The 17517-nt window shown below is 35.4% G+C and overlaps 1 protein-coding gene across 1 annotated transcript in view; it reads left to right on the top strand.

The window, feature by feature from the left end:
• CDH2 (cadherin 2) overlaps nucleotides 1–17517 on the top strand; it is a 172341-nt gene that overhangs the window by 137301 nt on the left and 17523 nt on the right. The window contains exons 4-10 of the mRNA XM_032222808.1: nucleotides 741–887; nucleotides 2080–2235; nucleotides 3184–3328; nucleotides 8196–8368; nucleotides 10793–10930; nucleotides 11689–11874; nucleotides 17186–17442. Of these exons, the coding sequence (XP_032078699.1) occupies nucleotides 741–887; nucleotides 2080–2235; nucleotides 3184–3328; nucleotides 8196–8368; nucleotides 10793–10930; nucleotides 11689–11874; nucleotides 17186–17442 (1202 nt within the window). The remainder of the gene's footprint in view (nucleotides 1–740; nucleotides 888–2079; nucleotides 2236–3183; nucleotides 3329–8195; nucleotides 8369–10792; nucleotides 10931–11688; nucleotides 11875–17185; nucleotides 17443–17517) is intronic.

Here is a 17517-nt window from a genome sequence, read left to right as displayed (position 1 = left end):
TCCACATTTAACTGAAAAAAATGAATATTGTTTTAAAGGATTGAAGAAATATGTCTTTCTTTGTTTTTACCATATGCATAAGCAAGCTAGCAATCTGCCAGCATCAAGAAGCAAAAGCCAGAATGCTTATAGATGCAGAGAAGAATTGTTGACACCCTGCAGAGATTAATACCTACTGTGTAAAGTGGGCCATCTACAGCATCCATCATGGCTGACATAGGTTTAAAATAATTACAACATTAATTCTATGGGATTTAATAGGGTCATAAATATTTGAGACAGTCCTTACTACTATGTATTAAACTTCCTTAGAAACTCAAATTATATTTTAGCACACCCAAGTCTAAATTTAATGTACAGTAGCACATTACCTGAAGTGTAACTCCAACTAATGAGAAATATCTAAAGGCATACTGTTAAATTTGGAATGGTATTAACTAGGCTGCAGTTGGAACATAAAAAGTATAAAGTATAGAACTAAGATCTAATAAATTGCTTAAAACTTGTACTTACTTTCTACTGATAGAAAACAAAGTAGGTATTATATAGGGGTTTTTTCTTATTCCACATCATGTCATTTTGTGAGTTTGGGGGTTATACATTGTCTTGGGAAGCCTTATTTTATATCATTTAAATATTTGTTCATTATGTAAATGTATTTAAATATTTGTATGCTGCTTTCTATTTGAAAAACCTTAAGTATCTAATCTGTACTAATTTTCATTATCTATAATTGCAAGGAACAAAAGAAAATGGAAGACATTGTATTTCCTAGACAACAAAATAAACACAGCGGCCATCTGCAAAGGCAGAAGAGAGATTGGGTTATCCCTCCAATCAATTTGCCAGAAAACTCCAGAGGGCCGTTTCCTCAGGAATTAGTTAGGGTAAGACAGAGAACAGAACAGAAGAGTGTTATTGAAGGAGTTTAATAATGGTTTTCTTTATCAAAAAGCTGAGATGAAAAAATATTCCATGTTTTCTTATCAAACATGAAACCAGGTTATTAACAGGTAAAGAAAAAAAATAATCCAAATTGGAGAATTTTTGTTGTTCATTTTGCTTTAATATAAGTCATTTAAAAAATGATATCATTTTTGTAAGTTTATATCATCTCCATAAATTTATGGCATTTGTAAAATGATATATTATAGACATTCAGATTTCTGTGGGTCTCCCCTCAAATAGGTTTTAAAATAAGGATATACACATTTATTTTACATTCAATCCATATTTTCTATTGAATGGTTGTTGGCATGAGTCGCTTTGGATAGTAAGATGGGAGGCATATCAACTAAATAAATATTGTTTTTATATTTAAAAAAATAGAAGATCAGAAAGGATTAGCCTAGGAGAACCCTACACAAGCTGTGGTTACACAAAATAGTTAAAATCCTTATGTCCAGAAGAAGTAGTACAAAATGGCAAGTTGATGTTCCACTGGTTCTGTTGAGGCATAAGCAAAATTAGGATACTAGATCAATGACATAATGGAGACAGACTGGAAGAGGTTAACCTCAAGACCACTACTGTTTGTTATTGCATTGATTCCTTTTTCGACAATACTGATCAAGTCAGGACATGGCTATCAAACATCAAAAACATCTACTAGGCTATCCTACTTTAGTACTCTTTACATGGACTGATGATGTATGGAAAACACCATCTGGAGTAGAATCGTTGCTCAGCACTGTCTGAACATACAGCCAACTATTACAATGGAGTTTCCTTGGTAGGAGCAACAATTTCCAGTTCTCTCATGCTTTGTAGCAGAACAGGCAGTTTAGTTTGTTACCATGGGTGAATTTCCTTTGATAATAATACTTGATAAATATATACTTGGCATTATGTAGATTGCATAGGCCAGCACTACCTTTTGTATTAGTAAGAAGTCCAGTGCAGTTCATTTTTAAAAAAAGTTAGCTTGCTGATTTTTGCAGTTAAAACAATAAGCTAGATAATAAAATGTAAATGATTTCTATGGCTGTTTCTATGTATGCATGTGCATATTGGTAAATTTATTTTAAGCATCTGGTATATTTTTATATTTAACAATCTCACCATCTTCTTGGTATATAGATCAGATCTGATCGTGATAAAAGCCTTTCCCTGCGATACAGCGTTACTGGTCCAGGTGCTGATCAGCCTCCAACTGGCATCTTTATCATCAATCCCATTTCAGGTCAACTATCAGTGACAAAACCATTAGATCGGGAGCAAATAGCTTCTTTTCATGTAAGTTTTTAACCAACTAAAGAACAAAGTTTAAAATCAAAGTTCTTATCTAGAATTATTATATCAGTTTTAGATTTTAAATTATGTAAATGGAATTACTTGGCTAGTTTAACAATTCAGATTTGATTTAATGAATTAGATAAAAGAAGCAACATGAGAAACTCTATTATATTTTCTTTAAATTTCCAGTTACAAATTCAATCACATAATTTAGAAGAAATGTTTTTAATGTGAAAGCTTTATATGACTATTACATGGGGACAGTTATTTCATAAATAAAAAAATAAATTACCATGAGATATTTCTTTAATTGTGTAGTACATTAAATATTTAAACATTTAAACACCGTGGGGGTTTAATTAAATTAATTGCAGAAGAGAAAATAGATAAGAGGATGCATGGATAAATGGATTACTAGAAAAACATTTCATGTTTGATAAATATTAAAAACTCTGAAAAGTGAAAGAGAAGGACACCTAAAGCAGCCCAACATGCTGTCTAATTGTTATAGTTTCTGGCTGATAAATTTTCCTTTGGGTGGCAAAGTATTTTCTTGGGCTATCTTATAAATTAGTCTCATTTAATTATTTTCATTCTAGTATTATGATAAGAATATTTTTCCCACCTTCAACTAATTCCTCTTTCTGCTCCTCCTTTTCCTTCCTTTTTTCCACGCTTTCTCCTTCCCAGAATGACTTTTTTTTCTGCTCAGAAGTGTCTTGTCTTGTTTTACTAATTTTAGGCATTATGAGGTTTTTGTAATTCAGGATATTTACCTTTTAAAATCTGTTTTCAAGTGTTTGAAGAAACCAAAAGAGGATAACAAAAGAAGACAAATAAATTGTGTTAGTTGATTCTGTTTAAAATGTCCTGCCAGCAACAATAATTACCTTGTCTGATGATACCTGTTTTGTTTTTTTTCTGATCTTAAAAAAATATCTTTTGCAGCTAAGGGCACATGCCGTAGATGTAAATGGAAATCAGGTGGAAAATCCCATTGATATTGTTATTAATGTCATTGATATGAATGATAATAGACCTGAATTCCTACATCAGGTTTGGAATGGGACAGTCCCAGAAGGATCAAAACCAGGTAAAATATTATAAACTTAAGTAGTCATTTACGTTATATTAAATATTAAGTTACATATTTTAATATTGTAGAACTTTTTAAACATTTAACTTAAATTACACAGTCGAAGGAAGTATATAACAGTTAAATTGTATTTGTCTCAATAAAAATTGGCCACAAGTTTTAGTTAATTGATCACATCTGTATTGGGAGGAGATAGAGCTTGCAGAAGCTGCTTCTTAATATCCATTTTCATTGACTCAAAATAGCTTAATTCAGTTCACTTGATTTGACACATGACAAATTTGTCCATAGGAGAAACCAAATCTGAATCTTTTCAGAGATCTGAAATTCCATGTTTCCTGAAATTGACAATAACAAATAAACATAATTATTTCTCAGATAATTACTACTTTAGCACAAATTTGACATAAATCAAATGATCTACTTTATGTATTCTTTCTATCATAAATATCTGTTTGGTATGCCATTATCCAATAGAATTGCAATTGCCTAGGTTTGGGGTTTTATTTATTTATTTATTTGAATTTGAATTTGTCAAACAAAAACGAGAAGAATAAGAGAATAAAAGTACAATGACAGGGACGCTAGGCACATTAGTGCACTTATGCACACACCCTCTACTGACCACTTAAGCATGAAGTAAGGTCCATATAATTTTATAATTTTGCAAATTTTATTTAATTGATCTTTGTTTCTGTTCCATGCTTAGTTGTAAAGATGATGACAGTGATAGTCATGGTTGTATTATGTTATATTTAGACACAGTCTACCAGATAGTTCTAGCTTGATTCGATACTTTGGACTGTTCGGTCCTTCCCAAGGATTTAGAATGACTAAATATATAATTATAATATATTCACTGTTCAACTTAATGCAACATTTTGCAATTATGTGTTATCCATTTCTATTGTGTCGCAAATGCTTTCCAGACCTTTTGTTGTTATGGTTGGTCACACAGTCAATCAGATTTGGCATTTTTACCACATATTGAGTACTTTCCAAGGATCTTGTAGATGATGTTCAATGGTGTTGCTTTTTATTTTTGTTGTTTATTACTATTATTAGAAAATTGACACTTGACTCCAAAGCTCACGGTAACACCATCATTGTAGTATAGTAGTGAATTACACAGTACAAAGAAGCAGATTTAGAAATGGAAGGCATGTAGTGTGAAAAAAAATACCTTAATAACACAGTCATAACATTGGTATATTCAAGGCTTTATTATCTTATTGTAATGTTAGAAAGGACACTTAATATACTATTATTACCATCATGCTGCTAATATGATGATGGTTAGCCACCGAGGGAAGAACAGTTGGCCTAAAATCATTTAGTGAGATAGTGAGAACAAAGCATTTCTTAATTGTATTTCTTAGTCTTCACTATCAAGCAACATTCCAGAAATTCTTTAACTATGTCCAGTGTATTAGCAAATAAAACTATCCATTAGTGGAACAGATTTTCTATCTTTTTGCAATATCCTGACTAACAAATCAACTGAATCAATGTTACAAGATCTTCTGCAATTGAAGGAGATGCAGAAAGAAAGCATAGATGTGAAAACTGTCTTGCTGTTTGATCAGCCCATTGAGAAGGATAAAATTAGGCAACTTGATTGGAACTCTGCTTTATTGATACAGGCTATTGTTTCAGACTCTTGAAAGTCTAATTACATTTTCCCTTTCCTCTCTCTTACCATTATGTTTTCTCCTTTTTTAATGAATGCACACTCACTCCTACATTAAATTTGAAAATGTATAGTCAGTCATGGCAATAGACAGTAAGATTGAGTTAGATTGGGACTGGGGAAACCATATTCCGCCATGGAAATATCCAAGGAGGCTTTGGGTCAATTATTTTGTCTTGGATTAATCAATCTTACAGTTGTGAATAAAAACTGGAAAGAGTGAATTATATTTATGTCTTCAGCTTTTAGAATAACATTTGGATAGAAATCTAACAAACAAATACATTGCTTTAGCATATGTATGTAGAATATATATTTAGCACAGAGATGTAGAATATACATGTAGATCTGGACATTTATGGCTGGTTGTCAACAGCAGGGAGGTGACACGGGGCTGGATCCAGGCGGTTGTTACCGCCTCCCTTCGGGAGGGGGTCTTTCCCCCCGCACTCAAAGCGGCGGTGGTGAGACCCCTCCTGAAGAAACCATCTTTGGATCCAGCCGTTCTTAACAATTACCGTCCAGTCTCCAACCTCCCCTTTGTGGGGAAGGTTGTTGAGAAGGTGGCTTCAGACCTGGCTACAGCACAGAAACTGCTTTGGTCGCATTGACCGATGACCTCTGGAGAGCCAGGGATCGAGGCCACGCCTCCATCCTGGTTCTCCTTGACCTCTCAGCGGCTTTCGATACCATCGACCATGGTATCCTTCTGCGACGACTGCGAGAGGTGGGGTGGGAGGCACTGTTTTGCAGTGGTTCTCCTCTTACCTCTCGGACAGGTCGCAGTCGGTGTTAGTTGGGGGGCAGAGATCGAACCCTAGGCCCCTAACATATGGGGTGCCGCAGGGTTCGGTCCTGTCTCCCCTACTTTTCAACATCTATATGAAACCGCTGGGCGAGATCATTCGGCGGCACGGGATAAAATACCACCAGTATGCGGATGATACCCAGCTGTATCTGTCCGCCCCGTGCCAACTCAATGAAGCGGTGGACGTGATGAACCAGGGACTTGAAGCTGTTAGGGACTGGATGAGGGCTAACAAACTTGTGCTCAACCCAGATAAGACCGAGTGGCTGTTGTGTTTCCCTCCCGCCAATTTGGCAAATATTCCATCTCTCAGGCTGGGGGGTCAAACATTATACCCCTCAGACAGGGTCCGCAACTTGGGAGTCCTCCTGGACCCACAGCTGACTTTCGAACACCATTTGTCACCTGTGACCAGGGGGGCATTTGCCCAGGTTCGCCTGGTGCACCATTTGCGCCCCTACCTGAACCGGGAGGCTCTCACAACAGTCACTCGGGCCCTTGTGACCTCTAGGCTGGAGTACTGCAATGTGCTCTACATGGGGCTGCCCTTGAGGAGTATTCGGCGACTTCAGCTAGTCCAGAATGCAGCCGCGCGAGCGATTGTGGGTGCACCTTGCTTCACCCACGTAACACCTATGCTCCGCGAGCTGCGCTGGCTACCTGTTGATCTCCGGATACGCTTCAAGGTGCTACTTGCCACCTATAAAGCCCTCCATGGTAGTGGATCTGGGTACTTGAGAGACCGCCTACGGCCGATCACCTCCACACGACCCATTAGATCTCATCGTTTAGGCCTCCTCCGAGTTCCATCCGCTGGCCAATGCCGACTGGCCACCACGCAGAGGAGAGCCTTCTCGGTGGTAGCCCCGACCCAATGGAACGATCTCCCCGTGGAGCTTCGTACCCTCACCACCCTCCAGACCTTCCGCACAGCCCTTAGAATCTGGCTATCCCGTCAGGCCTGGGGCTAAAGATTGTAACCCGCCCGAATGGTATGAATGTTGCGTTTTAATCATGTACTGTCTTATATGTAAAAGTCTGTCCCCCCCCCTCCCTTTTGATTGTGAGCCGCCCTGAGTCCCCCCAGGGAAAAGGGCGGCATACAAATAATAAACAATAAACAATAAATAAACAATTTATTGTATTTTTTGGAGTATAAGACGCACCTTTTTCCCTCAAAAAAGACGCTGAAAATCTGGTTGCATCTTATACACTGAATACAGCATTTTTGCCTCCCGAAATCCCGCCCCCTTCACCAAAATGGCCGTGCATAGCCTTTAGGAGCCTTGCAGAGTGTTCCTAGGGGCTGGGGAGTCCAGAAATGAGCGGAAAATGTGCCATTTTTTGCTCAATTTTGCCTCCCTCCAGCCCCCAGAAGCACTCTATAAATCTCCTAAAAGCTATTTTTGCTCATTTGGGGGGGGGGCACCCTACAGGAGCACTCTACAAGCCTCCCCAAAACTATGCCGGGTTTACCATTTTTTTGCTTGGTTTTTGGGAGGCAGCCCCTAGGAGCACTTTGCAGGCCTCTCAAACTCTCTGCATGCCTCTTTTTCACAAAAAATTGAGGTGTGCAGAGGGTTTGGGAGGTCTGCAGAGTGCAAAAACTTTTTTTTAATTTGCCTCTTCAAAATCTTGGTGCGTCTTATACTCCAAAAAATATGGTATTTAAACTTAATTTCTTGTAATTTTGGGGGATGCTATATTGTCCAGAAAATATATTAGCAATTTCAACATTTAAAAAACTCAAAATCACTGTTTGAGTACTTAAATTTGGGGTTTGGATCCTAAGTTGCTATTTTGAAAGGAAATATTGAATTAAAGCAAACTAAGACATATATATGCCTCATACTACAGTACAAACAGAATGTTTATTTAAACTTCAATAGACAAATTTTATGTCTTGAGTGGATGGTGAAATTATATTAGCAAGGAAATGTAAAAGTGTGATTTATAGTAAACAAGTAGATCCAAACAGAATCTGTACAATTACACAAGTTTGTTTCTGACTTATATAAGATTTTTTTTTTATCAACAAATTGGAGGAATAATTTATGATTTATGTACATAGTATATTCTGATGGATATTAAGCAAAGAAGGGATTGTTCATTTTTTTCAAATGTGATGGTAGATATTCCAGTGATTTATGTGGATTTTAATAGAGTTTGATGGGGTTTTTTCTCCTTTAGTATGTCAGGCTTCATTTGAAATTTTATACTGAATAAATGTTTACTCTCCTATCCTTTAATTCTCAGTCCTGGATCATGGTCAAATTTGTCCTAAGTGTACACTCGAAGTTACATCCTCTTTTAATTACTGGTAGTATGTTCTATTTAACTCAGAGGATTATTGGATCTTTCATTAGGCACCTATGTGATGACTGTCACTGCTATTGATGCTGATGATCCCAACGCTTTGAATGGAATGCTGAGATACAGAATCTTGTCACAAGCCCCAAGCACCCCTTCTCCAAATATGTTTACAATCAACAACGAAACAGGTGACATTATCACAGTTGCAGCTGGACTTGACAGAGAGGTGAGAAAGCCTGGCATCGCACATTTTAAATTTGTTTGTCTTAGATGAGTAACTGATTATGAAGGTTGAAAAAACAATTGAGATTTCATTTCCTCCTCTCCCTCGCAATGTAAATATAGATATTTTAACATAATTTTAGCTTTTTTCTGGCTTCTGTTTTCATCTTAGGAAAAGCAATTCATATGATGAGCTTGACTACTTTTTTGACCCTGTGATTCTCTAGAATCACTCAGAATCATGCACTGATTTTGTGTAACAAATTGCCCCAAATACAGTGCATCATTCCCACCATCCTTTTGTGTGCATGTATGGAAAACTCAAGAAATCATGTACAATAATGTTTATGTGTTTTTATTAAAGGAACCACCATTGTATAGCTAAATGAGAAAAAAGTACTCATATCCCCATAACAAGCAGGACTATATCCCCCAACCTCCATAAATGAGATCATATTACCATTCATCTCTCTTCTACAGACATAAAAAATAATCTTCAGAAGACAAAAAAATTGTAACTCACTGCTCATTCATCAATCATTTTGTATATCTGAAACCAATGACACCGGGCAATAAATCATCATAAAAGCAATTAAAGTAGTTAAAACACAATACAAAAAATAATGCAAATAGCAAGAGATATTATAATTTGTTGGTGTAAACATAACTAGGAAATAGAGCCCTTCACACAATTTGGGAACCTATGCCCAGCACATAGCCAGGTTTGATAGGCCAACAGGTTCAGGACCATCCTAATTCAGAGAGGAGATTGTCCCAGGTGCAGAAATTATGATAGAAAAGGCACGTCTCCCAATCCTTGGCAGTTGACGTTTCTTGGCTGATGGGACCTGGATTATGCCTATGCCGGACTGTATTGGACTGGTAGAAGCAACTAGAGGAGCATGGTCCCTCAATTAACTAAGTCCCAAGTCATGAAGGGCTTTTAAAGTGACAAGCATCTTGAATTGCACCCAATTCTGTCAACCAGTATAACCCATGAAGATGATAGAACACGGGTCTCAAACTTGATCATGTCACGTGACATATTGAAACTTTTTTGCTTTTGTGGAGCTGGGATGGATGTGGCCTGTGCATGATACATCCAACCAATGGGCCACAATTTTGACAGGCCTGTGATAGAATAATCAATTTAAATATTTAAATTTAAAAGAGTTATTTACATAACTTGGTTTCCCTTAAACGTAGATGCTCAGTAGAACATTTTGAAAAACTTTCTCTGCATAAAAAAAGTAACATTTTTTATGTTATTTCAAGAAATGAAATACGTGAAAACATCATTATAAAAAGTTGATTCTCCAGGAATGGTATTTTTCTTATAAATATATAACATTTTTAGTTACATCAATAAACAACTTGTGGCCATAACATTGTAAGGCAACATCGAAAAGCCCTATCTTTATTACTTTTCTTCTTGGAAGATGGTGAACTTAATGTATTAATATCTCTGTATCAGCCCAAAAAGTACTAAGATGCTTAATCCTATTTTAAAATTTTGGGGAAAAAATGTTTCTTTTATAACTGATGATGTTTCATATCAAATACATTATCAAGAAGTTACAAGTATCTACATCGTAACATTAATTATTAATTAATTTAAAATAATGAATAAAACGTATGAATTGTTTTCAAACAATTTAATTCCTAAAGCAAGAGAAATCCTCTTCTTAGGGAAGAATGTATTCCTCTGCCTTTGGCTTCATTCCAACCCGGCTTTTAGAACAGACTTTCTCACCACCAAAGGCTCTTTTTTGACAAAGCAAAAAAAAAAAAAAAAAGCTAGCTGTGCTATTGACAAAGAAGGAGGTATCTGGTTCCTAATGTTTAACATTAATGAAATAATTTAGTTTGGGCTTCTCTTTTAGGGACTAGTTTTTGTTATCCTTGCCTCCACTGGTTTCCATGGTGATGTGGAGAAGTTGTTGCCACCGTTACCCTCCAGTTCCCTCTCACCACAAAGCCTTGGCATTTCGAATCATTTGCCAAGAATGTGCCCTCTCATGCTTAGTTCTTATGAGCCTTTTTTTTAAAAAAGATAATAAAACCCAGTCTACTTTAGTTTTGACCGTTGCATAGAATTTGTGTTTTTAAAAATGAAAAATTTATTTTCAAAAAGAGCTCTTCACGATTATTGCCTGCTATCAAAAAAAGCTACTCTTAGATGTAGTTCTTTCCACTTAAAAACTACTAAATACAGCAAGAAAGCCGTGCTTTTGGAATTTAGTGTTGTTCATTCTTCTTAATTAGTGCAAGTCCAATCTCAGTTTAAGTGACATTAATAGAAATGAACAATGTGATAAATTCACTGCATCACAAAAAAATACTTTATTGAATACTTGCTATTCCCTTGGAATGCTGGCTTTATCTGTAACTGTTCTTGATGTCATCTTGTGATGATGCTTTTTTTTAGAAAGTACAACAGTATACATTAATAATTCAAGCTACAGATATGGAAGGAAATCCAACATACGGTCTTTCAAATACGGCAACTGCTATCATCACAGTGACAGATATCAATGACAATCCCCCAGAGTTCACAGCCATGATTGTAAGTATGCAGTAAAGAAAAGGGATGTAGAATGTGAATAGTTCTTGCTTGCTTAGTAAACTAAATGCATTGAATGTGTTTCTAACTTATGAGAACTTCAACTCCATCTTTTCTACATCAGTGGAGCCAAGCCGTATTTCAGTGCAATTCTCTGACAATTTTGAATGAATATATAGATATAGAGTGTGTGTGTGTGTGTGTGCGTGTGTGTGTGTCAGAAGCAACATTACATACAGAAAGAGTTACTGAATTAAATTTTATATATCGTTTACTGAAATAGTTCATTGTATATTAAATGATTTTTTGTTTTCTCTTGACTCTACCAACTTTTTGTGATCAAATGTGACCTTGAGTCTGAAAAATGACTGGATCAATGAATCAGGATCACTTGCCACCTAGAGCACCAAATAAGAAAATGACAGCTAAATTATAGTGTTTGCCTGATGAACAGAAGCAGATGTTTGTTTATTTATTTTAGTTCTCTGTCTTGAGTTACAATCCATGATACCTAGGAATTCTAGAATTGCAATCTTCCTTATCTGGCCAAGCTCAGGAAGGCTGATCTAGCTCATTAGAGTCAGAGAGATGTTCCTTCTTTTAAAATATCAACTAATATTCCCAAGCACATTATTTCTCAATTAAGATAATAATTTAGGAACGTGAAGGGTCTTCAGAGCTTCAACAGAGAAACAATGTGATAATATTTCAGGGACACTAAGCTGACATCTTGTACATAAGTGTGTGCTTTATATTTTTAGTTCTATGGTGAAGTTCCTGAAAACAGAGTGGATGTTATAGTAGCTAATTTAACTGTGACAGATAAAGATCAACCACACACGCCTGCTTGGAATGCAGTATACAGAATGACAAGTGGCGATCCTTCAGGCCGGTTTACCATTCTTACTGATCCAAATAGCAATGACGGGTTGGTAACTGTTGTGAAGGTATGTATTTGCCAAGTTAAGCATGACTACTGAACTAGCTCCAGTTGTTAAATGAGGAAAGCAAATTAAGGGTAGATTTCTATAAATAAAAAATATTTTGAAATGGTAAAATGGTTTATCTGTTTTAAAGCCTCCGTATATGCACTTGTGGTACTAATCTACAATGGCTGTGTTTAAAGAACCTAGCTAATTTGTTCAAAGGAACTTATTCCACAGTATATATCACAATTACTATATTAAAAATTGAAATACTAAATTGTTTGATGTTTAACTTTATTTGTTCTTTTCCAAATTGACTAAGTAATATTTTCAAACTAAAAACAACTTTCTGTGAAATATATTTAATTAAATATTGGTACAATTAAACTTTGTCTACTTTATATGTGTAATTCAGAAAGGTAGTTTAGGATTGTTTCTACATGGAAGAAAGTGGCCAAATGAACTATTTCAAATCTACATATTAAGAAATCTGGTGTGTTTTGTGTTGCATATTTTTTAATTTGCAACAAATGTACTACATCAAGGATTTTCAAAAAAAAATTTAAGCCACAAAACCTATTAATTAAAAAATACAAAAACTGTATCTAAAAAATGGCATCCATGCCTCTTTTTACCATTTTTGTTATACTTTAGAAAAATGGCTAAGGATAACCTTGTATTCAAGTGATTTTTTTAATTTAATGTAAGTCGAGTGGCTATTAAGAACTAAACATATAGCAAAATACATAGCTAGCAGCCAATTGTTGCCAATCAACAATTAACATAACAATCTCACAGTCTCTAACAATCCAACTCCTCCACTTAGACACACAACTATATCTTCATAGCTTTGCAAATGTCTTGCCTGATCAAGACCAATATAATCTAGGGCAGTAGTTCTCAACCTTTCCAATGCCGCGACTCTTTAATACAGTTCCTCATGTTGTGGTGACCCCCAATCATAAAATTGGTGTCTCGATTCCTAAGACCATCAAAAATGTGTGTTTTCCGATGGTCTTAGGCAACCCCTGTGAAAGGGTTGTTCGACCCCCAAAGGGGTCCCGACCCACAGGTTGAGAACCACTGATCTAGGGGATAATGTTCCAAAGTGTAAGCACCACAAAGAAAAGACTCTTTTCCTGGGTTTTCACAGAAAGAAATTTCTTAACCAACAGGACCAGTAGTATACCTCTCCTGCCAAATCTAATGGGAAAGGCAGAAGTGTTTGGGATCAAGCAAATAACTCAATTTAATGTTATAAAGGGCTTTCTGCTGACCACCAGCATCTTGAGTTGAACCCAGAAACATACCAGTAGTCAATTCTGCTCCCATAAGAGAGGTGTTATCACAGCACCACATTTTTGAACCAGCTAGAATTCCCAGAGGCTCTTCGGGAGCAACGGAATGTAAACACACATTGCAGTAATCCACTTGAGAGTTGACTAAGGCATGATTGTGTGCAGAGTCCTTGACTAGAAACAGATACAATTGCCATATAATATAAAGTTGTGCAAAAAAGCTGTCGACAGCTATCACCTGTTCTTGAAAAGAGGGGCCTTCAATTGGTTCTGCTTGAATTAATTCAGCCCAATCTGGATTAAATGATAGAAAGTACCAAGAGCCAGAGCCATGTAGTTGTGCTAGAGTTGAGGAGAAGCCTATTTTTCCCCATTCAAACTCCCACAGTCTCCACTTACCAAGAAACACCTCACTGCATCAGTTAGTTGGTTTAGTGGAATTATAATGTGATATATCTTATATCTCATCCAACAGCTATAGATGTCATTGTACACTAGGGTTCCACATAACATAATTTGAAAAACCTGAATTAGATCACGATATTTAATTTATAAATGGCAGAATTCTGATTGAGAACAGTAGATTTTAATCTATTTGATTTGCAGTTGCTAAAATTAATTGCATTTTGTGTAGCCAATTATGTTATTTAGGATCAAACTATATGTGCAAGCAGCAGATCAATTTGTTTTAAAATCTCCCTAGTGAATATAACTCTGCAGTTACAAACATAATTTAAGAGAAAAATAGTGGCATCATATGGAGAATTGGATCAATTATCTCTGTAATATGAACTTCCCATAGTATTTTTCTTTTTCCCCTATTTGGGATCACTGCTATTACCAAGCTTGCAGTTGAAGTGAAAATGAAGTTTAAGAGATGGACATCAAAGTAGTCTCATGATGGCTTATTATGTTTTTAAAATCATTCTCATCATCAGTGCCAAACTTACATTTAAACAAATACCACATTTATGAAGATAGTCACGTTACAAATATTCAGTACCTTAGTGGGAATTTTCATGTTCATTACTTTAGTTCGCAATAATAGATCCAGCCCTGCAGCTGAAAAGCAGCATTCATATAGTATGCCACAACTGTATTTGTAAGGTGATTTGGTTTATACATATCCAATAATGATAGGGAGATAAACAAATCTTTGTATCATCATTCTTCATGAATGCAGTTGTTGCTCAGACCACATTTCTAGTTTGGTAAATTAAAAATGATAGATTTTATAGATATTTTAATCGCTTTCAGTACATATACTAGACTTCATTTCCTTGCATGAAATATTCCCAAGCACTCAAATCAAAGTGAAATTAAACTATAGTTTCAGTATTGTACAATGTCTCTCCATACTAGTATGAAGAGTAAGGGAATCACTTTTCATATTTCTAGATAATTTTGTTGTATATTTCCAAAAGTATAACATTTTCATAAGAAGTACATGATTATGTACTTTATATTCATGCATAAATGAACCACTCAAAACTAAAAAGGCCTGAAATGGAAAACAAAACAGAAGAGCTAAAATTGAAGTAAATCTCTGTAAAGAGGACGAAATGAAAGGCTCAAAAGTATAATCCATTTGAAGCAGCTCAGTTTGCTTCAAATTAAATTCTTTTAGACCTGTCAGAATACAAGCAAGAAAAAAATGAAGGTAAAACTGGATAAATAAATGTGGAAGAATTCCCCAGAGAAGCACTAAGTCCTTATTAGCTCTAATACAGTGTAATGATTCCTGAAGGGGTTATATTTTATTTGGTAAGCAATCCCTCACTCCATGAAAACGGTATCTGAATTTGACAGCATAAACAACTAAATATGAAATATGCTTGCGGTTCTTCAGCTCAGGATACTACTAATAATCTTTTAAAAATTGATATACTGGTAGAAGTTGCCCTAACTACTATGAGATATTGGAAATCATATGGAGGCAAAAAGGCAGATATTAGAGAGGTTTTTTTCTTTTCTTTTTTATGCTACAATACTTCCAAATATCAGATCCATCAACAAAATTTCCGGGGGTAACACAACTGCCTAATATGTAATATAGCACAGGTTCAAATCCCAGTAAGGTTATGGCTAGCTGATGAGAGCTAAATAGCTTGAAATAGATCTATATTAGTCTCCCTTTATTTATTTATCAGCACAAATGCAACATGTATGTATGTATGTATGTATGTATGTATGTATGTATGTATACACACAAACACACACACACACACACAAAATTCCAATTCTCAACTTCTACTGCTGATTACATAATGGATCTTCAGGGCCATTTCTGCAGTTTCAGGTAACATATAAAATATGTGAGAATGGCTTCCATAGGAGATAGTTGAGATAGCGGGCAAGTAAGAATATGCATTGTGATCTCACAATGAAGCTGCCTCTTATTTAGTTGGTTAAGGGCAGAGCTTACATTGTAATGTTATGATACGTACTTCAACACTTTAGTTTTTATAAAGATTAGTGTGGACCAAATCTAAAATTAATAATTTTGCCAGATCTATTTTGAGCTGCTCTTACTCAGCACATAATAATAACAACAGCACTGTTCACAACCACCATAAAATTCAATATAATAGTTTGTTATTTATGCCATATATATAATGTATAATAAAAAATGGCCCTCAAAATATCTAATATAAAATACTTTTGTTACTAAAACATTGAAATACAATATAAATAATTTTATAAGTGCAAAATAGCTGTTAGATAATTCAACCATAAACAAATTCAATTAACTTCAATCAGATTAAAAAAACAGAATCACAAGGGGGCTGTTAAAAATTTAAAACACATTAACATTTTCCCAAATTAGGGAAAGTAGCATCCAACCAACATGCAATTTTCAAAATACACATTACAAATATCCTCTTATGTATCTTCCAGCTGCCCTTTGAAAGATGCTGACTATATACCATACTTTAAGTGCAATAAAAACAGGAAAAAAAACATTAAAAACCTTGAGAAAAATCTTTCTCAAACTAGAAAAAAAATCCAGAAGCTGTTGAAAATAACTGTAAATTAAAATAAATTAAGTTCATAGAAAAGAATATTAGAGACTATTCTAGTCTTTACATGTAGTTCCAATTAGCAGATTTCTATGGGTATACCCTTGTAGACCATAACAGAAAAGCCTGAGAATAGCATGTTTAGGTTGTGAATATTCTCTGTTCAAGTTATGCATATGTTTTTATGACACTTTAGAATGTATTATACAGCCATACTGATTTGCAAAATGAAATACACAAAGTATTTTAAATTAACTAGACATTCTGGTAAGCAAATTTGTAATGCACTCAACTTCTGTCCAAACTAAAAGTTGTGAACCCGCCACTTACTACTTGTGAAGTCAGTTTTTAAACAGCCTGCACAGAGTATCTGCTTAAAAGATAGTTGAAATATTTATTTCACTTGTATTACATAAGACCCAATAGAATACTGAGACAGTTTGAGTGTTTGTGCTGTGAATCAAAAAGTGTCATACTCTTCAAAATAAAAATAAAATAGTATGAATAAGCACTGAATTATTGTAAAGGGAATCAGATTAGCTTAGGTTTTGATTGGTATACTGATTGATTGGTTAATCATGTCTCCTCTAGCATAGTATAATAATTAAAAATGCAAGCTACTAGAGATCTCTTTCATGCAAGCGGTTTTGGAAGAGCCAGTCATAATAGGTCTAAAGCAGGGGTGTCAAAGTGGCGGCCCATGGGCCGGATGTGTCATGTGCAGGCGAAGTCCACTGCAGCTCTGCAAATAGGAAAAATGGAAAGTTATGTGACACAGTGAGTTTGACACCCCTGTTCTAGAGGATAATAACAATTTCAAAAATGAGGAGGATGTGTTTGCATAATAGTAATAACAAGATTTTTTCATATAGTTTGTTCCTTTCAGTTGCAGATCTCTAAGATCTTCAAGAATCTTTAAATAAGTATTTCTATAATATTACAACTTCTCTTATATGTTGGTTTTTTGTATACCCTATGACTAAAATAACTTACATTGTATTTTGTTTTTGCCAGCCTATTGATTTTGAGAGCAATAGGAAGTTTGTACTGACTGTAGCTGCAGAAAACCAAGTGCCTTTGGCAAAAGGAATACAGCATCCTCCTCAGTCCACAGCCACTGTATCCATTACAGTTATTGATGTGAATGAAAGCCCAACTTTTGTCCCAGTCACAAAGCTTATACGTCAGGAGGAAGGGATTCTTCCTGGGGCTGTTTTAACATCATTTACAGCTCAGGATCCAGATCGTTACATGCAACAGACTACTTTAAGGTAACACATAACTGCCTTCACCCTTTGGTTGCCTATAAGTAAATGACTCCCTCCTTTGTTCCTTTGCATGCAGGA

This window comes from Thamnophis elegans, chromosome 8 (genome assembly GCF_009769535.1).
Source record: "Thamnophis elegans isolate rThaEle1 chromosome 8, rThaEle1.pri, whole genome shotgun sequence".
NCBI lineage: Eukaryota > Metazoa > Chordata > Lepidosauria > Squamata > Colubridae > Thamnophis > Thamnophis elegans.
This window is presented reverse-complemented; position numbering and strand designations above follow the sequence as displayed.